This window comes from Bidens hawaiensis, unplaced genomic scaffold (assembly GCF_021521415.1).
Source record: "Bidens hawaiensis isolate Kalapana, Puna unplaced genomic scaffold, B.hawaiensis_p1.1 tig00034591_1, whole genome shotgun sequence".
Classification (NCBI taxonomy): Eukaryota; Viridiplantae; Streptophyta; class Magnoliopsida; order Asterales; family Asteraceae; genus Bidens; species Bidens hawaiensis.
This window is the reverse complement of record NW_027505329.1, coordinates 12,116-39,921: the sequence shown is the minus strand read 5'-3', so window position 1 is coordinate 39,921 and position 27,806 is coordinate 12,116. Positions and strand designations below refer to the sequence as shown.

At 37.6% G+C, this 27,806-nt stretch overlaps 3 protein-coding genes and 1 pseudogene across 5 annotated transcripts; 2 read left to right on the top strand and 2 right to left on the bottom strand.

Moving 5' to 3' along the window:
• Nucleotides 1–1,724: 1,724 nt before the first annotated feature.
• Nucleotides 1,725–5,505, top strand: LOC143612451 (putative calcium-binding protein CML21). 2 transcript variants are annotated; one of them, XM_077086438.1, is made up of 5 exons: nt 1,725–1,794; nt 3,120–3,325; nt 3,408–3,610; nt 4,354–4,519; nt 5,240–5,504. In XM_077086438.1, exons 2-5 carry the CDS (start codon nt 3,145–3,147, stop codon nt 5,344–5,346), a joined length of 657 nt encoding a protein of 218 aa, XP_076942553.1. In that variant the 5' UTR covers nt 1,725–1,794; nt 3,120–3,144; the 3' UTR covers nt 5,347–5,504. The 2 variants fall into 2 exon arrangements, with proteins under 2 accessions (XP_076942553.1, XP_076942551.1); XM_077086436.1 differs by lacking the exon at nt 1,725–1,794 and having other exon boundaries at nt 3,054–3,325; nt 5,240–5,505.
• A 1,945-nt stretch (nt 5,506–7,450) lies between these two features.
• LOC143612450 (THO complex subunit 3-like) lies at nt 7,451–15,150 on the top strand (annotated as a pseudogene). Its single transcript, XR_013149944.1, has 11 exons — nt 7,451–7,526; nt 7,602–7,697; nt 10,569–10,698; nt 10,801–10,892; nt 11,013–11,081; nt 11,197–11,253; nt 13,788–13,912; nt 14,305–14,391; nt 14,485–14,563; nt 14,644–14,758; nt 15,041–15,150. The product of XR_013149944.1 is annotated as a THO complex subunit 3-like (transcript).
• A 1,472-nt stretch (nt 15,151–16,622) lies between these two features.
• Nucleotides 16,623–17,349, bottom strand: LOC143612453 (uncharacterized). Its single transcript, XM_077086440.1, has one exon. The coding sequence runs from the start codon at nt 17,236–17,238 to the stop codon at nt 16,627–16,629; it is 612 nt and encodes a 203-aa protein (XP_076942555.1). The 5' UTR covers nt 17,239–17,349; the 3' UTR covers nt 16,623–16,626.
• A 2,258-nt stretch (nt 17,350–19,607) lies between these two features.
• On the bottom strand, nt 19,608–21,275 carry LOC143612454 (transcription factor MYB80). Its single transcript, XM_077086441.1, has 2 exons — nt 20,958–21,275; nt 19,608–20,343 (listed from the first exon to the last, which is right to left on the bottom strand). Exons 1-2 carry the CDS (start codon nt 21,218–21,220, stop codon nt 19,608–19,610), a joined length of 999 nt encoding a protein of 332 aa, XP_076942556.1. The 5' UTR covers nt 21,221–21,275.
• Nucleotides 21,276–27,806: the final 6,531 nt, after the last annotated feature.

The following is a 27,806-nucleotide window of genomic DNA, read 5'->3' as shown; positions in this document are numbered from 1 at the left end:
CTTGAGAGAATGTAATGAGCAACCAGAAAGCTTTTAAATGTTTCGTTTATATATATTATAGATAGATAAATTATTGCATGAAATATATTACGATATATAATAATAGTATTAAGCGATAAACTTGTAAACCCCAACATTGTAGATGTTTTCATTATTGTTTTGAAAACCGGCCCATGGTACAATTTTAAGAAGTGGTTAGTTATACACACCATTTCAAACGACCATCCAGTTAGAGGTCATATGGTCAAAACGACCATCCAAATATTATTCAAACAATTATTTTAATCGGTTATTTTTAAAGTTTGATTTTTTGATTTAAACAACCGCCTGAGTGTTTTGTAGACGGGCATTTAATCGTGTGAAATGAGACAATGGTATTGTAGCTATAGATGACCCTCCTAAATATTAGCCACCTTGGTTTTTTTTGTGTCCCTTGGCTTACGAGTGCACAATTTATTAAAGAACTTATATAATATTTGAATAATTGATTTTTAAACTTGCATTAGGTTTAATTTAGTTCATAATTCAATCTTGAATGTGTGTTTTTGAACAACCAACGAATAAAAAGCCTGGATACTTGAGCTAACCCAATGATAACAGATGATCTCATACGTTCACAATCACAGACAACGATGGATCGGATTCAAACTTGAGACATTACGACCTCCAACCCAAATATTCACTTCTCCTCTAATACCTGTTAAGCTAAAGCTCATTGGTAGTTTAAATGCGTTATACTTAGAATAATAATATTTGATTTTTTTTTTCCAAGTGTAAACAATTAGATTAGGTATATTGGTTTTAAATAACCCAACTAACCTTTTGGTCGCTACCGGTACCAAATAACGAAATGGCTTTTAACTGTCCTAACTTTTAACATATTTACTTCTAATGATCCACGACTAACGGAATCGTAATCCCGTTAGTCTCCGGTCGCCGAAAAATGTTTGCGGCCGGAAAACTCATTCTTTTCGTCGCAAACCTCTTTGGAACCTTAGATCGGATATTTATGTATCTTTTTTTTAGTAAAAATCCAAGTTATCAAGGTCCCCGGAAAAATGTTTTTGGCCTGGTCGTCGGCGGAGTTCAAGTCGGTCGGCAACAATGGTGGTATTGAGGTTGAGTTTTCCTGCAAGAAGCGTTTTTTCGGCCACTTGGAAAGGGTGGACAATTATCTAGAGCAGCGGGGGTGCTGTAGCGAAACTGATTGCCCGTGACTAACGGAGTTATACTTCCGTTAGTTGTGAATCGTTGGAAACAAACATGTTAAAAAATAGGACTATTACTGACATTTTCATAAACAGATACCATCATGGGCATAGGCAGCTTTAGGGGAAGAGTTCGGTTGAACCCGCACAAAATTTTGTTTTAGTGTATATATGAGTGTATTTTGACATCGAACCCGTAGAAAACCCAAATCAAAATAATAAACAATCGGTCGTCTGCCCCTCAAAATTTTCCGAACCCTTAGGAAAAGAATTCTCATTTCTGACTACGCCACTACCATCGACCAAAAGATAATAAGATAATAGTTCGGATTATTTCAAACCAATATATATCATTTGATTATTTGAAATAGTTTTCCTTCCATAAGCAATCTGTGACAAATTGGAGGAGCACCACAAAACATGGAGCTAAAACAAAATTACTCACACCACAAACAAACCAAACTAATTATTCTATCGATCTAACAAAACAAACAAACACAAACACATACAATTGTCGTAACTTGTACGGACGTTCATAAAGCCCTAATTTTATTCACGTTCCACCGGCTGCATATTCATACATCCGGTGAGTAATTGTTCGTCATATGTAACGTGCAATCGCTATTCGTTAGTTTATTGATGATTGATATTTATTAAATCACTGTAACGTTTATTGTTAGATATTAAGTTTTTATTTAAACAAATTCGTAATTAATTTCATGTCACGTTTAAATATGTATTTAGTCATAAAAAACAACAACCTTACGTAATAATCTCATACATAACAAAACTATTGGTAGAGTCTGGCCCACGGCTCGAAAAGCCTAGTACAAAAAATATATTATGGTAGTGTGTGTTGGTGAATGGTAATGGACCTAATGGTTTCAAAACTGCGTAGTTAGAAAGCTACCGCTAGCAGAGGATGCTATGGAACAGTAAAAAACGTGCTAGATTATTATTATTATTATTATTATTATTAATAACCAGAGGACAATAACAAGCAAAGTCTAGCTAACTGCTAAAGTGCACTCTTTTCTAGAGATGCTTAAACCTAATCCTATAGGGTTGTAAACCAACCGAGGAGAATTGAACTAGGCCTTGCACATGTTCGTTAGTTAAGCTTTTATCGGAATGGTTTATGAAGAGCTAACCGAATGAAATTTCTTGTTCGTGTTCGTTCATTTAAGAAATTAACTTGTTCGTGAATCATTCACGAACACAGGCGAACGAACCCAAATGAATGGTCAGTGTCAACGGTTCAGTCCAGCTAACAAGTTTGTGCTAGTGTTTTTTTTTTGTTTAACATTAATAATAATGTATATATTATTTTATGATAAGAAGAATTGAACTAGGCCTTGTTCATGTTCGTTCGTTGAGCTTTTATCGGAAAAACGAACGGTTCATGAAGAACTAACGAATGAAATATTTTGTTCGTGTTCGTTCATTCAAGAAACTAGCTTGTTCGTGAATCGTGAATGATTCACGAACACAGACGAACGAACCCAAATGAATGCAAACAATGTTCTATCTGATTTGGCTAACCGAGAATGGTCAGTGTCAACAGTTCTGTCCAGCTAACAAATTGTGCCAAGTCTTTTTTCTTTTTTCTTTTTTTTGGGGGGGGGGGGTGTTGTCTAACGTTAATAATATATATATATATTTATGATAAGATTAAAAAAGTCATTAAAAAATATATAAAAACTTTTAATAAACAAACAAACAAGCATTAACGAACATAAACGTACGTTAACGAACGTCCACAAACACAACTGAACAAATATGGCCTATACTTGTGCTTGTTCATTTAGTTAATCAAACGAATTTCTTTGTTCATGTTCATTCACTTATTAAACGAGCATCGCCTATATTGCTTTATATTTGTCAGTGTTTCTAATACCATGAAATGATCAGGCTTCTGCAACTCGGTCTTTTGATCATGGGCGATGGTTCAGGCAAGGAATCTTTACCTACAGCCAAACTCGAAGCGCAAATACTCGAAGCAGTATTAAAGCGAGAATCCAAAGGAACTTCAATCAAGTCAATCAACAGGATCATCTTAAAGTTCCCGAAAATTGACGAAAATTTGAGAAAATGCAAAGTTATATTCGAACAATTCGGTATGACACTATGAACAATGTACATTGTTATACAGTGTTTTCGTACGTGAAAATATATGATTTGTTGCTTGTTTTCGTGTAGACGAGGATAAAAGCGGTGCGATTGATCTAAAGGAGCTGAAACACTGCTTTGAGAAGCTGCAAGTGAAGTTTACAAATGAGGAAATAAATGAGATATTTAAGACATGTGACTTGAATGATGATATGGGAATAAGCTTTAATGAGTTCATTGTTCTTCTTTGCCTTGTGTATCTTTTGAAGGAAGATGGTGCTGCTACTCAATGTGTGAGTAATTTTTATTTTTAATGTTTAAATAATTTAGAAAAAAATAATAAATGGTGTATCCCAAAAGTTTAGACACAAATGTGTAATAATCAGTTAACTGTTAAATGCCAAAAAAATGTCGGTTCAAAGCAATGTTGCAAAAGTCGCTAGGCGGACCCTAGGTAGCTAGCTGATTGGGGAGTTGGGTGTACTCGGACTCGGGGAGTACTCGGAGAGTTCTCGGAAATGATAAATATAAAAAAAAATATTTTTTGGATATATACTTATATTTATAACAAAATAAGTGAATATCAATATAAGTAAGAGAAATACATTTTTGAATATTAAATAATTTTAAAATTTTCTAACCATTAACTAAAAAAAGTGATATTTTTTTATAATATTACAGAAATATGAATTATGTTTGATTTTTTAAGACAAAATCGGCCCAAGTTGACCATAATTTAGGCGTGCTTAAGGTTTTTCTGCAAATACATATTAAAGTAATTAAAAAGTATATAAATTAATTAATAAATAATAAAACAAGCCGAGCCCGAGTTTGAAAATACAACTCACGAGCCGAGTTCGAGCTCTCGAAAAAGAGCTTGAAACGAGCTTGAGCTTCATAAGTCAAACGTAGCCGAGCTCAGGCCCGACTTGGCTCGGCTCGTTTACGAGTGGTAAAAACACTTCCAAACACTAATGTTATTGCATGACTTGGATTATGTTGTTTTCTTATAATGGTGTGTTCTTGACAATGCTAGAAATCGCGAATGGGAATCCCGGATTTGGAGGCGACTTTCGAAACACTGGTCGAGTCATTCGTGTTCTTAGACAGTAACAAAGATGGTCATGTGAGCAAGAACGAAATGATTTGTGCGATTGAGGAAACTAAGCAATCTGATGGCCCAATCGCGCTGAAAAGATTCGGTCTCTCTCTCTCTCTCTCTCTCTCTCTCACACACACACACGCACGTGCACTAGGGGTGTAAACGAGCCGAGCTGAGCCTGACTAGGCTCGAGCTTGGCTCGTTTCGAGCTCTTTCTCTAAAGCTTAAGCTCGGCTCGTGAGTTGTTTTTACAAGCTCGAGCTCAACTCATTTACTATTTATTAAAGAACTTATATAAGTTTTTAATTATTTTTATATTTTGTTTTTGAGAAAAACCTTAAACGAGCCTAAGCTTGGATTGTGCTTGTGTAGTACCTTAAATGAGCCAAAGCTCGGCTCGTTCATTATTTATTAATGAACTTATATAGTTATATACGGTTTTTTAATTATTTTTATATTTTTTGAAAACAACCTTAAACGAGCCTGAGCTCGGATCAAGCTCATGTGGTACCTTAAACGAGCCAAAGCTCGGCTTGAGCTCAGCTATGCAATGCAAAAATAATACATAGAAGTCCAAAAGAGGTCAAACTTAAAAACACACAAGGCTCGACACGACAAGCCTAAACGAGCTTCTCATACAAGGGCTCTTGCTCGGGCTCAAAAAAGCTCGGCTCGTTTCAAGCTTTTTATTGATCCAAGCTCAAGTAGTTCACGAGCAACTCGACTCGTTTGCACCCCTAACACACACACACACATACATGTACACATACAAATAAACTAGCATGAAGGTTTGCTGAACTTGGTTTTATTTGAACTGCAGAAGAGATGGACTGGGATAAAAACGGAACGGTGAACTTTAAAGAGTTTCTGTTTGCTTTTACCAGGTGGGTTGGATTTGATGATGATGAAGACGGCGACGAAGACTAGTGAATCATTGTTTTAAAGGTCTGTTTATCATGGCAGTTGGTCTCTCTAGCAACTTATCAGACTCAAATGTTAACATGAGTATTATGCATTTACTTTTGTTTTTATTGCAGCTGTTTTTTAAATTATGAACTTTGGTTCCTTATACTATAAATTACATGAATACTAGAAAAATGTATTCGGTTAGCAAGAGCAAGTGAGTTACATGCGCTCGCCTTTACTAGGGGTGGAAATGACCCGAGCTGCGAATGAGCTATTTAAGATTGACTTGCTAAAAGCTTGAATCGAGCCACTTGAATGAGCTCAGGATCGATCTCAAGCTTGAATTGAATTCTGTTTAATAAATGAGCCTGAGGTTAATACACCGAGCTTGACTAGGCTCGCTATTTGTATAAATATGGTAGTTTTTATTTAATATTATAAAATGTATGACATTATAAATACTATTTTATTTACAAGTGAATGCGCATAAACAATGAAGCTGACCCTCAACCAGTGTTGTAAAAATCGCTAGTCGGGCGGTGGAGTTGGGACTAGCGATTAATCAGATCAGACTTTAATGTATAGTTTTCAGTTTTATACACACACACACACATTTTTATATGTAATTTTTAATATTATACATACACATTGGCTTGAAACCGCTGGTTTTTGCTTGAATCTCGCACGGAACCGCCGATTTTGGTCATAATCTCGCCGGGAACCGTTGATTTTGGTCGAAATCTTGCCGGAAACTGCCGAATTTGGCCATTGACCGATTAATTGGCCGACTAGCTCAAAATTAATCAGTGACGTGGGGACTAGCGACTAATCGGGGATTAATCAATAACTAGTCGGGATTTTTGCAACACTGTCCTCAGCAATAATAAGCATGGTTCATTGAAGCCTTTGCCAGGTTATACATTTCAAATAGACATGTGCATCTCTCTTAATTAAGTTGAGATCGAAATATTTCGATAATACTTATAGAATGTGCAATCAGATAACTTAAGAGAAAACAAGTTATAAATGTTACATTCAAATTTTAAAAATTTTGACCAACATTGAAAGCATCCACCACTTGTGGCCTAGTGGTAGGAGGCTTAGGTTCTCCAATGGAGACTCAAGTTCAATCCCCACTTGTAGCACTTTTGGTGGATTATGACAATGAAATATTTTAGCTAGGCCTTGTGCAAAGTTGTTAGTTCGAATCCTAAGCTCACCCGGGTTTTAGTCCCGTCGCGTGTTACGATAGATCGAATCCTAAGCTCACCTGGGTTTTCGTCCCGTCGTGTGTTACGATAGAGAGTTCTGCTCTTTTGACGACACAACGCCTGTCAAGTGGGAGCCGACAACATGGTTTTTTTGCGGGAACGCCCAAGCCAAACTCTGAAGCTTGCGTGGGCCCAATTAAGACAACATAGTCCAGCCACAGTGGGCAACGAAGCTCTCCAAATTTGGGGAGTTCGGTAGCTTAGACACAAGAAAGTCGCCGTTCTAGGAAGAAAAACGGAAGATGGTCCCTTGTATTATAAACATACAATATTAAACATTAAAAACACATCTTTTCACCCGCTCATTAACCGCTTAGGGGTGCAAACGGGCCAAGCCGAGCACGAGCTCAGATCGTTTTGACTTTTGACTTACGAGAACTCAAGTTCAAATTTGGCTCGTTTCGAGCTCAGCATATTAGTCATTTTATCAAGCTCGGAGATTAGCTCATTTATTTTATATTAGTTAATTTATACATATTTTAATTATTTTATATATTTTGATAAAAAAAAACCTTAAACAAGCCTAAGCTCGACTCAAGTTCATTTAAAACTATAAGTCTATAAACAAGCCAAATCTTGGATATACATTGTACATTCAAAACATAGAAGTCCAAAACATGTAAAACTAGAAATATACCAGACTCACGCTCCATTTCAATAAATAAATGAGCTGTATTTGAGTCTCGAACTCGAAAATGCTCGGCTCATTTCAATCTTTGTAGTGATTTGATTTTAATTTCAAAATATCAAATTTAAAAACATTTACATTTTACCCCCCAAAGAATAGCCAAAATACTATTCTAACCCATAACTTTTTAATTCACACTATTCTCATTATCAACTCTTACAACTGAGCTTGCAGAAACAATGGCGGAATCAATACCATTTACAAACCTTCATATTAAAGAATATCAAGCCCACAAGAATAAGGTGTTCACTTTAATTAATCTAAACTTATTCTTACTAAACCCATAATTAATAAATTAATTAATAGATTATAAACAGGTTCATTCAGTAGCATGGAATTGCATTGGGACAAAGCTTGCTTCGGGTTCTGTGGATCAAACGGGTCGGGTATGGCATATTGAGCCTCATGGTCATGTAAGTGGTGTTGTTTTGTTGGGTTTTGGGATGCATTTGTGTAATGCACACCAGGTGTTTGATGAAATGTCACAAACAATTAGTTTCCGTATTCGAACACGTAATTAGTAAGGGTGCAAACGAGTCGAGCTCGGCTCATTTCAAGCTTTATTTTCAAAGCTCGAGCTTGGCTCGTAAGTAGATTTTCAAGCTCGGGCTCGGCTTGTTTGCTATTTATTAATTAATTTTTATATATCTATAATTATTTTTGTATATTTTTTTTCTATTATTATTTTATGTATAAAATAATATATGTTATTTATTTATTTTTAGTTATTTTTTTATAACATTACATATATTAATTAATAATTATTAAATATATATATTAAAAATTTATATAAATGACAAGCTCGCGAGCCGGCTTGAGCTCGATAAGTGAAGCTCGGGCTCATGCTCGTTTATTAAACGAGCTTACTTTTAGGCTCAAGCCCGGGCTCGATGAAGCTCGGCTCGATCGAGCTTTTTCACGAGCCGATCTCAAGTAGCTCGCAAGCAGCTCGGCTCGTTTGCACCCCTAGTAATTAGTAACGGTAGTCTATAGGGGCGTGCACGGTTTGGTTTTGTCTATAAATATTGTGAACCATTTTGCAGGAAGTTTGTTTATGTTCGTTTATATAATATACGTTCGTGACCGTTTGTTTGTTTATGTTAGTTTAACCCAGTTTATTATTTAAATTTGTTTGTATATGTCTGTATATGTTCATTTATGTTTTGTGCGTGTTTATTCATTTATGTTCATGAACAATTCGTTTAGTATGTTAACGAATGAAAGTAAAAGAACATGGATATGTCCATTTTTTAACGAACAAACATGAATGAGAAATTATGTTTGTTTAATTGTTCGTGCTAGTGTTCGGTTCAGGTTAAATGAACGAACAAGAACATGCACTCGTTCGTGTTCGTTTACATGCCTAGGTTTTGGGTGAAAACTTGATGCGGAACGGAAGCATTCAAATGGCTCATGACACTTTAGTTAATCAAAGACCGATAACCGAACCATAGGTTCCAAGAACAAAGTTCTTTAATATAAAACTCAATCAAAAACTAATGAAACTAAAGACCTAACAACTTTATTTATAAATAAAAATAAACGTTTGGGCCGGGCCGGGCCGACTTAATGGACCGGATGCTCCTGCATCATACTCTCCCTCTTCGAAAAACTCGTCCTCAAGTTTTGTTTTTGGACAGAAGCCGTCTGGGTCAAAAGGAACATCAACTCGCTCTTTATTCAACGACATCACGACCCGCCACAGATAATATGTTCCATCTTCTTTTAATGCATTGAAACTGTTCAAATGCCTTGAAGTTATATCACCATGCATGCCTAGAGTATTGAATTTGATTCCACAATTAATGAGACCTACAACCTCCCCACTAACATGGTTTATTTTTGAGATTTTTTCACCTTCCTTATCATTATTCAAACTATTAAGTTCAATTGATCCATTAAATTCGTCAGTTTCTGAATTAATAGGACCTCCACCACCATTATCATACACAAAAGTTTGATCACCTTCATCCCTATCTTCAATGTGAATAACACTATTTAAAATTCAAATTGTTTTGACTTACCAAAATACCCGACTGACCTTCCTTGTTCCTCGGGTTTTGACCATCAACCACAACTGATCTTACGCCACCCGCAGCCACCCGAGAACCACATGTAGCAACCATATCGTCTGCAATATTAATTACAACACCATTATTGGCCGATGCGCCCCTTAGTATTTCATCAAAAATAAGGGCATATGTTTTCGCGTATTCTGTCATCTTCCGATCCAAAGATTCACCATACATCCAAGAATACCAATCCTCGTCCCGGTAATCGTCATACACGGGCAAAGAGTTATAGATAGTATCACCACTGGGAGGATCGGTTAACTCGTCCACGACGGGTGTTTCCGGTTCCGTTTCCTTCCATGTTGATGATGATTCAAGATCTTGGATACTTTGTTGGAGCCGCATGATCTCTTGTTGTATTTCCAGATTTCGGACTCGCTTCCGGAGCCGTTTGATCATCTTAAGATCCCGTGGGTCAGAATAGACTCCAACGCTGCCTCGATCGGCGAATCTGCGAGTAGGAAGTCGATCTTCTTCACGAGCACGCTAATAAAAAACACTCGTGTCGTTGCCTCTGTCGGCGAATCGACGAACGGACAAGTATTTACCTTCACGTTGAGCCATTTGAGAACCAAAAGCTTTGATACCAACTGATGCGGAACGGAAGCATTCAAATGGCTCATGACAAAGACCGATAACCGAACCATAGGTTCCAAGAACAAAGTTCTTTAATATAAAACTCAATCAAAAACTAATGAAACTAAAGACCTAACAACTTTATTATAAATAAAAATAAACGTTTGGGCCGGGCCGACTTAATGGACCGGATGCTCCTGCATCAAAACTGAAACTTCGGTCTTTGAAGTTTTGAAAACCTTTCGGTTTGGGATTTCTTGGTTCCGGCTTTCCTGTTTGGGTTAGGTTCCATTTTTTCGGTCTTGTCTTTTGAGCTTGAAAATTTGTGGTCGAATTTTTTTTTTGGCCCAAATAATGATTTTGGGCCTAAATCATTTTGTTAATTAATAACTAACTGGTTATTACACATTTGGGATAAAATATTTGAGTTACACATTCTATTTCTATTGAATTCTTATAAACTACTTGAAGTAAAAAAAAAATATAATATGAAAATCTATGAATTCGCTTCTGTTCAGCTTTTATTACAAGCAAAAACAAAACCGAACCGTAAGTTCAGAATGGTAATTTTGGTTTCATGCTCACCCATGCTAGTAAGATTACAGATTATAGTTTATTATAATCCGTTTATTGCAGAGCAAGGTTAAAGATCTTGAGCTAAAGGGGCACACGGATAGCGTAGATCAATTGTGTTGGGATCCTAAACATGCTGATTTGGTTGCCACTGCATCCGGTGACAAAACTGTTCGACTATGGGACGTTCGTAGTAAGTTATACATTGTTTACATATATCTAATTATTATCCTTTTGATGATACATATAAGGTTTTTTTGTATGTAATTATTTTAAACAAGTGTTACTATTGCAGGTGGAAAATGTTCACAACAAGCTGAACTTAGCGGAGAGAATATTAATATCACTTATAAACCGGATGGGACTCATGTAGCTGTTGGAAACAGGGTACATTTTGTTTTCTATTTTATCTAAATTTACATATAAATGATTATTTAGTTAATATGAATATTTTACATTTATGTGATTATTTAGTTAATTTTGTTTAAAATTTAATATATTTTGTAGGATGATGAAATTACAATACTGGATGTTCGAAAATTCAAGCCCATTCATAAGCGTAAATTCAACTACGAGGTAAAGTTATATTTAAACAACGACATGAGTAATATTTGTTATGTGTTTAATATTTGTTATGTGTTTGCTCGTGTATACGTTAAATATTTGGTATTTTTATTGGTTTGTTTGTCAGGTAAATGAGATTGCATGGAACATGTCCGGGGATATGTTCTTTTTGACGACTGAAATGGTAAAAAAAATACTTGATTTTTTAGTAATTATACTGTCCGAGCTTTTATTAAAAATATATATAAGAATATAATATGGAAATATCAAAATCAAACTTTCAAAGTCCTGTGTTCATCTGGGGTCGCGCCTGCCGGGGGGATACTTTGAGAGCATTGATTGATAAACATCCTGTGGTGGACCCCCCGACCATGCCCTCCGTCGTGCCATCGGAACCAGCCTTGCAGGTGGACGGTGATTGTGTGTTGGAATGTATTAAAACCTTCCCGAAAAGTACATCTTGTGGGAGGGATGGTTTGCGGGCCCAACATATTTTAGACGCTTTCTGTGGCCAGGGGTCTCCTACCGCCTCCGGGCTCTTAAAGGCCATCACTGATGTTGTCAACTTGTGGCTTGGGGGGCTTTGTCCAAAAGTTCTAGCGGAGTTCATTGCTTCGGCACTGTTGACCCCCCTGTTGAAGCCTGACAATGGAATTAGACCCATCGCAGTGGGGGCCATTTGAGAAGATTGGTGTCGAAAGTCGCTATGCGTAAAATAGGGAAAAAGGTGGCTGCTTATCTAGGGGATTTCCAATTCGGGGTTGGGATCCCTAATGGGGCAGAAGCGGTATTGCATAGTGCTAACGGATTTTTGAGCGCGTTTCATTCTGACGGGTCCCTAGCTATGCTCACTGTTGATTTTTCTAACGCCTTCAACGAGGTGGATCGGACGACCCTTCTCAGGGAAGTTAGCTGCATATGTCCATCCATCTTCCCATGGGTCCAGTTTTTATATGCCCGCCCCGCCCGTTTATATGTGGGGGATACTCATATCGGGGCTTTTACTGGGGTGCAGCAAGGGGGACCCCTTGGCCCTCTTCTTTTTGCGTTGGTCCTTCATCCGCTCATCCTTAGGGTGCAGGGGACCTGTTCCTTGCCCTTCCATGCTTGGTATTTAGACGATGGCACTATTATTGGTAAGGCTGAGGAGGTCGCTAGAGCGTTAGGCATTATTCGCTCAGAGGGGGCGTCTCTAGGGCTTAGGCTTAATATTCGAAAAACAGAGGTTTTTTGGCCGTCATGTGATGATTCGAAGAAAGTGTCGGGTTTATTCCCTGGAGAGATTAGCAGGCCTGCGATGGGAGTTAAACTCTTAGGGGGAGCGGTTAGTCGGGATGCAGGGTTTATTCGGTCTTTGGCAACTAAAAGAGCTTTGAGGGCGGTTGAACTTATGAAACGCCTGCCGGACCTGAGGGACCCCCAAAGTGAGCTCCTTTTGTTACGCTCATGCATGGGGGTTGCTAAGTTAGTGTTTGGGCTCCGGACCTGTCAACCTGAACATGTCAAAGAGGCTGTGTCCATCTTTGATGCGGGCCTGCGGGGGGCAATTGAAGATATTGTTGTGTGTGGAGGACCGCATTTTGGGGACCTCCAGTGGAGGTTGGCTTCCTTCCCTATGCGTTGCGGAGGCTTAGGAATTTTCTCGGCTAAGGATGTCTCCGCATATGCATTTGTGGCTTCTAGGTCTCAGTCGTGGAAATTGCAGGACCACGTCCGTGTTACGGGGGTAGATCCTGACTACTCTTTTGCACTTGGTAATATTGGAACAACTCTCCCGAACCTTGATGTAGGCGGTTTTACTGATAAGGAGACCGCCCCCAAGAAACCTCAACAAACCTTGGCGAGTGCTCTTTATGGTAAACACGTACATGATTTGGAGGAGCGATTCGATATGACCCCGAGACAAAAGGCAGTTTTAGCTTGTCTCAAGGGGGCTCATGCCCAGGATTTTTTGACTGTTGTGCCCATTGAAGGTCTTGGGTAACGGATGTCGGCAGTCGAATACAGAGCCATCCTTAAATACCGGCTTATGATTCCCCTTTTCCCTCCAGATGAATTATACCCCATTTGTAAAAAAGCTTGTTTGGATAGATTCGGTGAGCATGCCCTCCACTGTAAGGAATTGCCGGGATTCAAGTATCGTCATGACTGGGTTAGAGATGTGTTATGGGATGTGCTTAGACGTGCCGGGATCTCAGCCAAGAAAGAGGCACCTGTTAACTTTTTGACTGATCCGCGTGAGGGAAGATCTACCCTGCGTCCTGCGGATGTTCTTGTGTTTGGCTGGGCAGGGGGTAAGCATGCGTGTGTTGACCTCACTTGGGTGTCCCCGTTGGTGGGGTTGAGAGACAGTGGCTTCGTACCGGGACAGGCGGTTTTGAGAGCGGAGTCTAGGAAGGTTGCTAAGCATGAGACATCGTGTTTGGAGAATCAACACGTGTTCATTCCATTTGCCTTTGACACTTTTGGATCCCTAGCTCCCGAGGTGGTTCGCTTCTTGGAGCGGGTACAGAAGGTGGTCCACAGTGACTCGCAGAGCCCGAGGAACCAAGGATTTATATTTAATAGAATAGGCTTTGCGATTCAAAAGGGGATAGCGGCGCAGCTTGTTGCTCGCTTACCCATTATCCAGATGTAGTTCGGTTTGTGTTATATATAAAAGGATCAATATTTTCTCTTAAAACTTTCAAAGTAATAATAATTTAGTTAAGTGACTAGGTTGTTTCTTGATACATATCTTCAGGCACGGTTGAAGTACTTGCATACCCGTCTCTTCGAGCAGTTGACACCTTGACGGCTCATTCTGCTGGTTGTTATTGCATTGCAGTTGACCCTTTAGGAAGGTAATTTGATTGATCACTTGAATATCAGTTTCTTGCTTATGTGGCACTTTCTCTGATGAGGTGGCATGCCACAACATCTTTTTTAGATGACATGGCTTGAGATTATTTACAACTTTTAAAATATTCAATTATTCATAATAATTTATTTTTGCTTATGTGGCACTTTCTCTGATGAGGTGGCATGCCACATCATCTTTTTTTAGATGACATGGCTTGAGATTATTTACAACTTTTAAAATATTCATAAATTTTTTTTTGCTTATGTGGCACTTTCTCTGATGAGATGGCATGGTTCGAGATTATTTACATCAATTTTAGATGACATGGCTTGAGATTATTTACAACTTTTAAAATATTTCATAACAATTTTTTTATATATTTTTTTGTGACAGATATTTTGCTGTTGGAAGTGCTGATTCATTAGTCAGCCTTTGGGATGTCTCGGAAATGTTGTGTGTTCGTACATTCACAAAACTCGAGTGAGTCATTTTATATATCATAAGAGTGATATAATTTGAATATAAATATATAATGTTAGCTATAGATGTATAATAAAACTGTTATATTTTCAGATGGCCCGTTAGGACGATAAGCTTTAATCACACTGGTGAATATATTGCTTCTGCTAGTGAAGACTTGTTCATTGACATTGTATGTTTCTTGTAATTAAAACTTCAACAATTAATGTTTTTTATATAACAGTAATAATAATCAGCCTTGTGATTTGACAGTCACATGTAGAAACGGGGCCCCGTGTCGGGCTGCCATGAACAGTGTGGAATGGAATCCAAAGTAACTTGCTTGCATATGCTGGTGATGACAAAAATAAATATCAAGCGGACGAAGGTAGACAATATTTTTCTTATAACATATTCGGGTTATATATTATTTCCAGCGGGTCAACCGAAAGAATATCGTTAAACGAAACGGCCTGAAAGGTATCCCCAAAGTCTATTTTTATACAAAAAAGGTCCTAAATTATTTAAAAAGTCAAAATTGTTAACAAAATAATATAATTTGGACACTTTGGACAAAAACTGATCCGGGATGTCTTTCGCACATTTGGCACTACTTCAGTAACACGTTTTTTCACCAAGATCACTTATATTTACAAGTTTTTTTATGCAGGTGTTTTTCGCATATTTGGCTTTGAGAATGCATAACTACTTCAATATTACAGCATCGCGTACCGTTATGACGAGTCTTTTTATAATATTTTTTTTTCCACAGATTTGTAAACTAAAAACATTTATGAACATCAACCATTGTTGAATACATTTACAAGTTACATGTACATAAACTGGATGATCATATATCTTTATGCATGACCATAAATCTCTATCTATGATAAATTTTTATCATGTCTTGTCAGCGCCCCGGTTGTTGGAACAGATGTTTTTAACACGTAGGTCTTTATGTGTTGGAAGATCGGTCGAGGTCCTAACAAACATGAATCGGACCAGAATGCTTCATCCCTTGAATTTTCCAATAAAAACATCTGTTTTAAACCACAAGCAAAAACAAACACAAGTCAGTAACATGATCTGCAAAATAACAAAGAAAAACCTCAAATCAACTTTTTTTAAGTACCTAAGCCACCGTGCCGTCGACACTGTCAGCATCACTGCCACCACTTGTCGATTCTGAAATTGTCACTACCACCTCCACCACTCACCGCCTCGTCAATTTTGCAATCGTCCAACCACTGCCACCACTTGTCGATTTTGCAATTCTACACCACCACTTGGTGAACCCATTATAATACGTTTTCTTTTTCTTTCTAAAACGACTCATTTTAACACGGGCCAGTTTTGACCATGAACCCGTTTTAACCCAATTGATAGTTTCTAAAACGGATTGTATTGACCCGAACATCCCATTTTGATCCGAACTTTTTTCAACCCGGCCCGACTTTTAAACACAGGCCAGTTTTGACCATGAACCCGTTTTAACCCGATTGATAGTTTCCAAAACAGATTGTTTTGACCCGGACTCATTTCGTTCAAAAACCCCTTTTGACCCGAACGCTTTTCAACCCAACCCGCCTTTAACCTTTTCAACACGGGCCAATTTTGACCATGAACTCGTTTTAACACAATTCATAAGTCTCTAAAACAGATTGTTTTGACCCAGACTCATTACTACCCCTTTTGACCCGAACTCTTTTTTACCCGACCCGCCTTTTAAACACGGGCCAGTTTTGACCATGAACCCGTTTTAACCCAACAGATAAGTCTCTAAAAACAAATTGTTTTGACTCGGACTCATTTCATTCAAAAACCCCTTTTCGACCCCAACTCTTTTCGACCCGACCCGACCCACACCAGTTTTGACCATGAACCCGTTTTAACCCAACTGATAAGTCTAAAAAACATATTGTTTTGACCCGGACTCATTTCGTTCAAAAACCTCTTTTTGACCCGACCCGACCCATTTTAACCTATTATGAACCCATTTTAACCCAATCGATAAGTCTCTAAAAACAGATTGTTTTGACCCTGACTCATTTCATTCTAAAACCCCTTTATGACCCAAACTCTTTTCGACCCGACCCGACCCAACCCGACCCACGTCAGTTTTGACCATGAACCCGTTTTAATCCGGCTGATAAGTCTCAAAAACACATTGTTTTGACCGGACTCATTTCGTTCAAAAACCCTTTTTGACCCAAACGCTTTTCAACCCAACCCGAACCCCATTCAACTTTTAAACAATTAAACACAAGCCATGAATCTGCAAGCAGGGACAGCCAAACCCGAAACCCCCACAAAACACAAAGTCACCAAATACCGCGAACACCACATTATCGGCTTCCACTTAATCTCGACACTCGAACTCTTCATCCTATTCCCACCTCCCGGCTCCTTCGACAAGTCAAAACTCACCCCTTTCATCCTCAACTCCTGAACACACCTCGTCAAAGCCCGATTACCAACCTGTTCTCTCTCCAACAACCCGAACACCTTCCAATACCTACAAACCTTCACATGAACCAAAAAAACCATCACAAAACAAAACAAAACATTAACAACAACCGGGACCCACCATTTTCGACACGCATTGCCCGTGGGCCCCACGGACAAAATAAAAAAAAAGAAAAAATGAAAAGTGAGGAAATATAAACAAAGGCTAAATATTTCGCTTTTGAGAGTATCGAGACGGGTTTCGTGGGTAACGAGACAACCACTGAACAAGTGTTCGTCTCGTTCCCAGAGTTTTAGTAACAAGAGGTGACCCGGGGACTCGGATATCTCCATTAACGGGTGGTCTTGGAGATCGGTTAGGATCTCGACATTGTGATGGTGCGTGGACTTGAATTCGGCCATCGATGGATCGATTTTCGAGTGGTTTGGAACACAAATTAATTAACAAGTAAGTAATTAAACAGGAAATGTACGAGAATTGTTGGATTATTATTTGTTTGTAAGGAGAAATGAAATGTGTGACATATTATTTAAAGTGTGTATAAAGTCAAAAAACGCTTATAATATTTTAATGTTTTTTTTAACTTTTTTAACGGTCGAATTTGTATTAAGATCCCAACGTTCGAATTGTTTTTTTTTTCTATTTTTTATTTAGTGGGAAAGAAAATGAAATTGAAAACTGAACATGAAAACTTGGTTCATTTAATTCTTTTAATTGAATTAAATTAACTTGAGACTTTTAATAATACATATTTATATAAATAAAAAAATCATACTTATATATGTTTTTCATATTTACAAGTATGACCTCATAAAAATAATTTCAACTAGAGTTGTGTAAAACGGGTTTTCCTAATACCTGGTTCAGGATATGGAGCCGAGTTCAGGTACGACCAGGTATTGGAAAATCATGTATTGGGGTTGGGGTTGGGCTCGGGTATTGTCTCTAAAAACTATACCATATGCACTAGGTTCTCGTCGAGTATAGAATTAGGTATTCTAAAAAAAGGTATTTGAATACTATATTTCCAAGTATTGAAAAAACCTTATTTTTCCCGAGTATTTTTCGGGTATAGATTGAGTTTTATAAGGGCTGCACTTTTTTTGGGGTATTTTTTAAATAATAATGTCAACTTTAAAAATCCTTTTCAACGGTCCAACTTTTCGATTATTTTTCTTTCAATGGACCTCAGTTAAAAAAGACTTAACGCCGTTAAGTTTTTTCCTGAATTTCAAACCAATGTTTTAGACCTTTTCCTTGGAAGAAGGATACGAGTCCACTGATGTAAAACTTATCTCGAAACGGTGATCCAATCAAAAGCCCTAAAATCACCGTTTCGAGATAAGTTTTAAATCATTCGACTCGTACCCCTCTTTCGATCAAAAGCCCTAAAACGTCGGTTTAAAAGTCGGGAAAGCACTTAACGACGTTAAGTGTTTTTTAACGGATGCTCATTGAGAGAAAAATAATCGAAATGTTAGACTATTAACAGTTTTTATAGATGAGATTGGTATCAACCAATACACAAAATATAAGATTATTTATTTCTTGTTTGCCATTAAAAAAGAGAACTAGTTAGGATTTGTATATATGAAAATATTTATGATTATACTCAAAATATCTATAAGAAACACTTGTACATATTACATGGCTATATACGCGTAATTTTGCCTAAATCCGAATTGACAGAGGTTGGAAGCATCAACGCGGAGGAGACATAGGGTGAACCCGAAATATCTAGGACATGTATTCAAGCATTTTGTTTGTTTTAAAAAAATTTGTGTGCATGATATTAGGTGGTGCTCAACCTGATTCTTCAAAACATGCATACCCGATTATCTGAACCATACCCTAAAATAGTAAAATGATTTCTTCTTAATATTTTTGTCATTGTAATAGAACAATCTACTCATTCACTAACTTTTAGTAATTATATTATATTTCCAATTTTTATGGTAATAAAATTACATAAAACTTAAAATAATAATAAATATATTTGGGAATCTCAATGGATAAATTTTAACAAACTCGGGCCGGTGAGAATTGGACTGGGTATGAAACACATTGTAACATAATAGTGTATGAGACAAAAAATTATGAAATTATCATCTTTATATATGAGCTTCAAAACCGAAAATGCTCTAATGGAATAGAGGTGCACAATCGATTTAAAAATCAAAACCAGTTTGGGTCGTAACTGGTTTGGTTTGGTCAACAAAAGTCAAAATAGGTTTAAGATCGGTTTCGGTTCGGGTTGAAACTGGTTACTTGACCAGGTTACAATTGGTTTGGGTTTGGGTTTTGACCGATTTTTGCTAGTTTCAGTTCGGTTAACCGGTTTTGGTGGAAAATTACAAACTGGTTTCGAACCTACAGTTACAATCCGCTCCAAACCGGTTTCTACATAATTGGTTTCAACCCGATTTGGTTTCAGTTCGATTAACCGGTCTATTTGCACAACTCCATTAAATGGAGTATTTGAAATTTGCCTATTTATTTGTTTCTTGAAATAAATAACTTTAACTAATTTCTAAACAATCATAAGCACTCTAAAAGTTGTATATCAAAAGTTCAAAACACAAAATGCAAAATACACCATTTCAATAATCCAAACACACCCTTATTTGTGCTCCTTAAAAGATTCATTTTTTTTTCACCATACATGAGGTATATATATAAGATGATACTCTTGTTCAACAAGCATCATTACATTTATTAAACTTTGGATCTATAACATGTTACTTATGTATCATCTCTTATATATATATATTTATACCAAAGGATTCATGAGATCATTAGTAGGTAAATCCCACAAATCACAATCTTGGTTAAACATACTTGAAACATGTCTTGCATCCTTTTCACCTTCTGACTCTTCACCATTTTCATCCACCATTTTTGAGTTAAAATGACCATGTTGATCACCCGCGGTGCACGTGCTTCCGGTGCACATACTTTGGCTCCATGGAGACCCTTCTCCTTCATGTCCAAAAGACGGTAAAGCGTAATGAAAGCCAGGGAAATTTCCGGATGTGGCTCCATGACTCATGTCCCAAAGTTTGTTTGATTGTGTATTTGCATGATCTTGAATTTGATCTTGTATAATCGCCCTCGATAATCCGATCTTGATCTTTTCAATGGTTTCATCATCATTCATTTCATGTATTTCATGTTTTGAAGAAATGTGATAAGGAGGTGATGTGTTGCCGTTGTTGTTAATCATCTGTTGTACCTGTACAACCGGTGATTGGAACTGGATATCTATGTGTTTCTTAGTTAGAAGATGAAGCATTTCATCTTTTAAGCAACCGAGAGTTGCTTCGGCTAGGTTAGCCACTTGTGGTGGGGCCAGAGTGGTGGCTATCTCCGCCATGAGGTGGGAGTATGGCTTATGTGTCACGGGATCAATTCCCATACCCGATAACTTCTTTTTCAGTTTCGTGTTCCAGTGATTCTTGACATCATTATCTGTTCGTCCAGGCAGTTGTGCCGCAATGACCGACCACCTATGGTTACATTATATAATATTAGTACCATCACTTAGATTGGCTCATTAGAACATACAACAATATTGTTACATTTTGATATAATTTGTTCTTGTTTTCTTTAAAACTTAAAGCTTTGATATACAAGCATTAAGCATAGGGTTTGTCTATGTGAAGATTTGAGATCATTTTCATGTCCTATATGTGTACTTTTTATATACTAAAACATAAGTATTTTTTACCTGGTCTTTTTTTATTTTTTTACAGTGTACGCCTTATAAATTTATCTCTATCTCAGAACAAATTCATACCTTTAATAACAAAATACGCAAATCTACTATACCGTATATGTTCTCTCATGTGTATAAGACTTTATTTTTAATCATCGGACCGATCAAATTGAAAAATATAATCTTTAGAGCAAATTTATACACGAGCAAAAGTAGATACGCTACACCGAATTAACATATATTATTATGTATTCTCTAGAAAATGCATATATACTTTCCTAATAAGTGTTATCCTAAATCATCAAATTTGTTAATTACCTAATTAATTATTGTTTTATCATAAAAGTATTTTTCAAATGTATGCAAACATTATTCATAGGTTTCATAAGTTTCATCTAAACATACCTATTTCCTAGGACAGAATGTAGCCTGACAATGATTTGTTCTTCAGCATCCGAGAACTGCCCGTGTTTTAGATCCGGTCGAAGATAATTAGTCCATCTTAACCTACAACTCTTCCCACATCTTTGGAGCCCAGCATTCTTAGGAATCAGCCTCCAGTTACGCGTCCCATGTTGCGCAATATAAGACGACAACTTATGATCTTCTTCCGGTGTCCACTGACCCTTCTTCACACTCTCCTTCTCACAACACGGAATCCGACCCATTTTTATTATATCAAAAAAACCCCTAAAAATTCACAAAACACGAAAAAAAAAACTTTTTTTTTCCGCGAAAGATTGAAGCGAGAAGAAATTGTGAAATTATATGAAGGATTTGATGGGTTTAGTTTAGATGTTTTGAATGAAGAATATTATTATGAATGGAGGTTAAATATAGGCCTTGCATGATGAATATAAAGTTGTATAAAACATAATAAGTGCATGATATTGTGATAAAATGATAAAGAATTCAACGCCGTTGAGCGTGTGAGACATTGGCAGGTTGGTCACTCATAAAACACTTGGTCAACTCTTATTTCATTCGTGCATGTGCACACGTGTGCCTATGGTTGACTCATCATGTTTGCTAAGAGTAGAGGTGCATAAACCGGTTTAAAATTCAAAACTGGTTCGGTTTGGTCAGTAAAAGTAAAAAACGGTTTATGATTAGTTTTGCTTAGGGTTGAAACCGGTTTCTTGACCAGGTTATGATCGGTTTCGGTTAGGGTTTTGGCCGGTTTTGGTTGAGAAAATTGCAAACCGGTTCTGAACCTACGGTTTCAAACTGGTTTCTACGTGTTAGGATTCAAACCTGTTCGATTTTCGGGTTGGTTCGGTTAACCTGTTTATTTGTCCACCTCTAGCTAAGACATTTATACATGTTGTTAACTGGTTTGGAACCGTTTTTGGTGGAGAAAATTGCAAACTGGGTGTGAACCTACGGTTTCAAACTGGTTTCTACATGTTAGGATTTAAATGGGTTCGATTTTCGGGTCGATTAACCTGTTTATTTGTCCACCTCCGGCTAAGACATTTATACATGTTCGGTTAACCGGTTTGGAACTGGTTTTGGTGGAGAAAATTGCAAACCGGTTTTGAACCTAAGGTTTCAAACTGGTTTCTACATGTTAGGATTTAAACCGGTTCGATTTTTGGGTTGGTTTGGTTAACCGGTTAATTTGCTCACCTCTAGCTAAGAGTGGGAAAATATCGAAATGTATATTTAACTAGTAAAAAATGAACATTTTGTCCATTTGAACAGGGTTGTTGCTTGGCGAACTCTTCTAAACCGACTTCCGATTGTTGATAATCTGAAAGGAGGAGTATTCTAGTAGGTTTGGATATGTCTAGTTTTTGTTTGGTTTCGGGAGAGACCACGGATCACGTTTTTACTTCATGTTACGTAGTTGTGGTGGTGTGGCAAAGGATTAGCAGGTGATGTAATATTCCCCCGATTTTTTGCTTTTTCATAAGACATTTTTGATATTCATAAAACATGTGCCCGGCATCGAGCATAAGAGGAAAATGGTTCAACTTATTGTAATGATGGCGTGTTGGTGTTTGTAGAGGCCCCAGATTGATTATATCCCCTCAAGCAAGAGGATTAAGGTAGAGAGTATTACCAGAGATATAAAAGTTTTAAGTTTATTGTGGATTAAAAATATAATGAATAAGTGGGATCTGAATCGGACAAAGCGGTATATGTTGTTGGAAAATTTGTTACGTGTGCATTAGTAGGTTGTTATGACACAACAAATGCACACTAATAGACATTGATGAATGAGATATCGATGTGTGTATTTGAAAGAAAATACTATAGTGGTGTATCCCACATTGGTTGGATGAAAAATTGTGCCTTGTTTTTCCTCTATAAATAGAGAGGTAAACTAAGTTGCAACACACACCAAACCTTACACACAACACAAGCATTGTTGCAAGGTTTTTCCAACTTCTTCTTCTTCTACATTTATGGTTTCTTTTATTCGAACCTTTTTCAGGTTTACGGTTAACTCCAGCAGTACTACTGCTCCGGCTGTTGTACCATGGGAAACAACGAGTTCTCTTGGGAGACTCGAAATATTGTTTTAAGGGCCCCGTGTTCAACACGATCCTCAGCCAAACCGTTTATATTTTTTTTCGTATTGTATTTGGTTTATTTCCTTGATTCGGTATTGTATTTCAGATTCTTTTATTGTATTGTATGAGTAATAAAATTGTTTGTTAATTTTCTGTTTATTTACTCAATTCACGAATTCGGTTCCTACAATCTTAAAACAATATTTTTAAAACCGTTTCGTGAAAACTTTGTTTAAATTTTCAGAAACTATTCTATTTTGATCCAAACCAGTTTTGTTTCAAAATAGTATATGTTTTAAAAACAGTTTTTCTTTTCTGTTTTGGTCTCAAAATCAAGAATTGTATCTTCAAAGTTGGACTTAGACAGATTCGTTCTTGGTTTAGCATTCTGAAATCAGAAAAGGCTCCTTTTTTGGGTTGGTTTTGTTATCTCGCACGGGATAAATTTATCTGGCAAATTTCAGAATTTTCTGAATTTTTTTTTCTAAGTTACTAACTTGGTCTGTTTTCTGTGTGCAAGAATGACAGGACCAACCCCAAACACTTCTAATGCTACCCCTGCTGTCCATTTGACCACCCCAGCCAATGTGGGAACGACCACAATGGCTAACCATGCTGAAAAACCCGAAAAGTTCACGGGTGTCCACTTTAAGAGGTGGCAACAGAAAATGTTTTTCTACTTGACAACCTTGAACTTAGCACAGTTCTTGGAGAAAATAGCCCCCATACCCACTGCACAAGATGATGCCCAAAGTGTGAGTGCTTTGGACGCTTGGAAACATTCTGAATTTCTATGTCGCAATTACGTGCTCAATGGTTTGGCGGATCCATTGTATAAAGTCTATTGTGGGATAAAGACTGCCAAAGAACTATGGGAGTCTTTAGACAAGAAGTATAAAACCGAAGATGCGGGAACAAAGAAATTTGTCGTGACCCATTTTTTGGACTTTAAAATGGTTGACTCCAAGACCGTGATCACCCAAGTCCAAGAACTACAAGTTATACTTCATGAAATTCATGCCGAGGGTATGACACTTAGTGAAACGTTTCAAGTTGCAGCCATAATTGAAAAGTTGCCTCCGAGTTGCAGCCATAATTAATTGTTCGTCTTCGAATTGAGGAAGACAATAAAACGGATAAAAAATCAGCTCGTGTGGAGCCAATGGCTAAGGCCAACATGGTTGAAATTGGACAATCTTCTAAGGGGGGGGGGGGGGGGCATAAGGGTAAGGGTAAAATGAATAAGGGAAAGGGAAAGGTGAACCTTGGACCGAAGAAGGAGGTTGTGAAAAAGAAACCTCAATCTTCAAACTTCCAAGGTGTTTGTTACAATTGTAATGAGAATGGCCATCGTGCGAACCAATGCAAGAAGCCTAAGCGTGAGCGTGCGCATATGGTGGATGAAAATGGTGAACCGTTGGTGGTAATGATCACCAAGCTCTCGGCAATGATTGAAGAAATCAATCTTATGGGGGACAAACCGCAAGGATGGTTCATTGATACGGGTGCGACCCGTCATGTGTGTGGTGACAAGACCCTCTTTAGCACCTTTAAGGAGGCTGCTAGTGATGCTAAGTTGTTTATAGGGAATCAAGCAACGGCCGACATCAAGGGTGAAGGGAATGTGATCTTGAAGATGACTTCGGGAAAAGAGCTTACTTTGAGCAACACTTTGTATGTGCCCGAAATTCGTAAGAATTTGGTTTCGGGTTGGTTGCTTAATAAGTTTGGTTTTCGTTTAGTGTTTGAGTCGGACAAGTTTGTCTTGACTAAGCGTGGAATGTATGTTGGTAAGGGCTATGCCCTCAATGGTATGTTTAAACTTGATGTAACCGTGATTGGAAATGAAATGAATAAGGCATCTACTTCTGCTTATATTATTGAGTCTTTAAATTCAAATGTTTGGCATGGTAGATTAGGACATGTAAATTTCAATTCACTTCGTCGTTTAATTAAATTAAAAAGCATACCAACATTCCACATTGATACAAACTCGAAATGCGAATCATGTGTTGAATCCAAACTTACAAGATCATCCTTCATATCGGTTGAAAGAATAACCGAAACACTTTATTTAATTCACACCGATGTGTGCAATTTAAAAATGTGCCCAACAAGAGGGGGAAACAAATATTTCATCACGTTAATTGATGATTGATAAAAATATTGCTATGTATATTTACTTAAAAGTAAAGATGAAGCAATAGAAAAAATTTATCTTGTTTAAAAATGAAGGTGAGTTACAACTTAACAAGAAAATTAAACGTGTGAGAAGCGATCGAGGAGGTGAATACGTTTCACCATTTGCGGATTTATGCTCACAAAGTGGCATAATACATGAATTAATCCCTCCTTATTCTCCACAATCAAATGGCATGGCGGAACGAAAGAACCGTACATTGAAAGAGATGATGAATTCCATGTTGGTTATTTCTGGGGTAAGCCATGACATGTGGGGGGGGGGGTGCCATTTTAACGGAAAATTATCTTTTAAATAAGATACCTCTCAAGAATAGGGACGAGACTCCTTATAAGTTATGGAAGGGAAGAGAACCTTCGTACAAATACATGAAAGTGTGGGGGTGCCTAGCTAAAGTCACCGTACCACCTCCTAAAGCTCTTAGGATTGGTCCCAAAACTGCTGATTGCATTTTCATTGGATATGCTCACAATATTAGTGCACATCGGTTTTTGGTACATGAATCCAAAAATCCAAATGTACACGTAAACACTTTCATGGAGGCGAGCCCCAATACTGTCTCGTATTTTGAGCACGTGTTTCCTAAGTTAGGACACACACATGAGGCCTCATCTACGAGAGAATGATGTAGGTGCAAGCTCGTCAACACAAAATGACGACTTGGTTCATGAAGGAACACATGAACGGCCCGAGACTGAGGATGGTGATTTAAGACGAAGCAAAAGACAAAAGGGTGCAAAATCCTTTGGTCCTGACTTCGTAAGCTTTATGGTTGAAGGTGAACCTAATACCTACCATGAAGCGGTGACCTCACCTGAAGGAACTCAATGGAAAGAAGCAATCAAGAATGAAATTGATTCGATATTACAAAATCATACTTGGGAATTGGTAGATCTTCCAATTGTTTGCAAACCACTTGGATATCGTTGGATATTCGAAAAGAAGATGAAAGCCGATGGAAGTATTGATAAATACAAGGCGAGGCTAGTGATCAAAGGTTTTAGACAAAAGGAAGGTCTAGACTATTTTGATACTTACTCACCTGTAACACGTATAACCTCTATAAGGTTGGTGCTTGCAATCGCGTCTTTACGAAGTTTGGAAGTGCACCAAATGGATGTAATAACGGCTTTTCTAAATGGTGATTTGGAAGAAGAGATATACATGGAGCAACCTGAGGGTTTCTCCGCCCCTTGTTAAAAGGGCAAAGTATGCAAACTCATCAAGTCTTTGTATGGCTTGAAGCAAGCTCCAAAACAATGGCACCAAAAGTTTTGACCAAGTCATGATTAGCAATGGTTTCAAAATTAATGAGTGTGATAAATGTGTTTATGTTAAAAACACAAATGGAGGTTATGTATTTTATGCCTTTATGTGGATGACATGCTTATCATTGGGAGTAATGATAAAATGGTTCAATCTACAAAAGACATGTTAAAGGCACGATTTGACATGAAAGACATGGGTTTAGTTGATACTATTCTTGGAATAAAAATCATTAAAACCAAAGAAGGTCTTACTTTGAGTCAAGCACACTATGTCGACAAGATTCTTGAAAAATTCAACAAGGAAGACAAGCGAGTGGCTCGTTCTCCCGTTGACACTACTCTACATCTATGTAAAAATAGAGCTGAGCCGGTTGCTCAATTAGAGTATTCAAGAATCATTAGAAGTCTAATGTATCTCATGACATGTACGAGACCCGATTTAGCATACGCGGTGAGTAGGCTAAGTAGATATACTAGCAATCCAAGTGTTCAACATTGGAAAGCTATTATAAGGGTGCTTAGGTACATAAGATACACAAGAGACTATGGTTTGCATTATACCAACCATCCAGCTGTGATCGAAGGGTATACTGATGCGAACTGGATTTCGGATATGAAAGATTCCAAATCAACAAGTGGGTACGTGTTCCTACTTGGTGGGGCAACAATATCTTGGAAATCATCCAAACAAACTGTAATTGCTAGATCCACAATGGAGTCTGAATTCATTGCCTTAGACAAATATGGGGAAGAGGCAGAATGGTTACGTCAATTCGTGGAAGGCATTCCACAATGGCCAAAGCCGTTGTCGGCAATTTGCATACACTGTGACAGTGAGTCTGCAATTGGTAGATCTCAACGTTCAATGTATAATGGCAAATCAAGGCATATGAGACGTAGACATAACACGATACGACAACCACTGTCAACGGGTGTTATCACGATTGACCATGTGAGGTCAGAAGATAACATTGCAGACCCGTTAACAAAAGGCTTAAGCACGGATAAATTTTATAAGTTGTCGAGAGGAATGGGACTAAAGCCCGCGATAAAGGAAGTATGAGGGAAACCTAACTTAGCAGACTGGAGATCCCAAGAGCTAAGTTCAATAGGCAAACTTAATCATATGACCAGAGGCAGTCACTGTGGGGGAGTACCCCAAAACCAAAGGGAGTCTTGAACTTTGTAAGGCCCCGAACCCGGTAGCCCTACTTTAGCGTCGGATTTACTCATAAACACAGTTCTACAAATCAGAGTTTATTAAACT

Excerpts from the sequence above, each read along its gene's own strand:
- LOC143612451 (XM_077086436.1), top strand. The coding sequence starts at position 3,112 with ATGATCAGGCTTCTGCAACTCGGTCTTTTGATCATGGGCGATGGTTCA. Across the intron at positions 3,326-3,407 it reads AGTTATATTCGAACAATTCG|ACGAGGATAAAAGCGGTGCG; the intron begins GTATGACACTAT and ends GTTTTCGTGTAG. Across the intron at positions 3,611-4,353 it reads ATGGTGCTGCTACTCAATGT|AAATCGCGAATGGGAATCCC; the intron begins GTGAGTAATTTT and ends TGACAATGCTAG.
- LOC143612453 (XM_077086440.1), bottom strand. The coding sequence starts at position 17,238 with ATGGCCGAATTCAAGTCCACGCACCATCACAATGTCGAGATCCTAACC.
- LOC143612454 (XM_077086441.1), bottom strand. The coding sequence starts at position 21,220 with ATGGGTCGGATTCCGTGTTGTGAGAAGGAGAGTGTGAAGAAGGGTCAG. Across the intron at positions 20,344-20,957 it reads CATTCTGTCCTAGGAAATAG|GTGGTCGGTCATTGCGGCAC; the intron begins GTATGTTTAGAT and ends ATGTAACCATAG.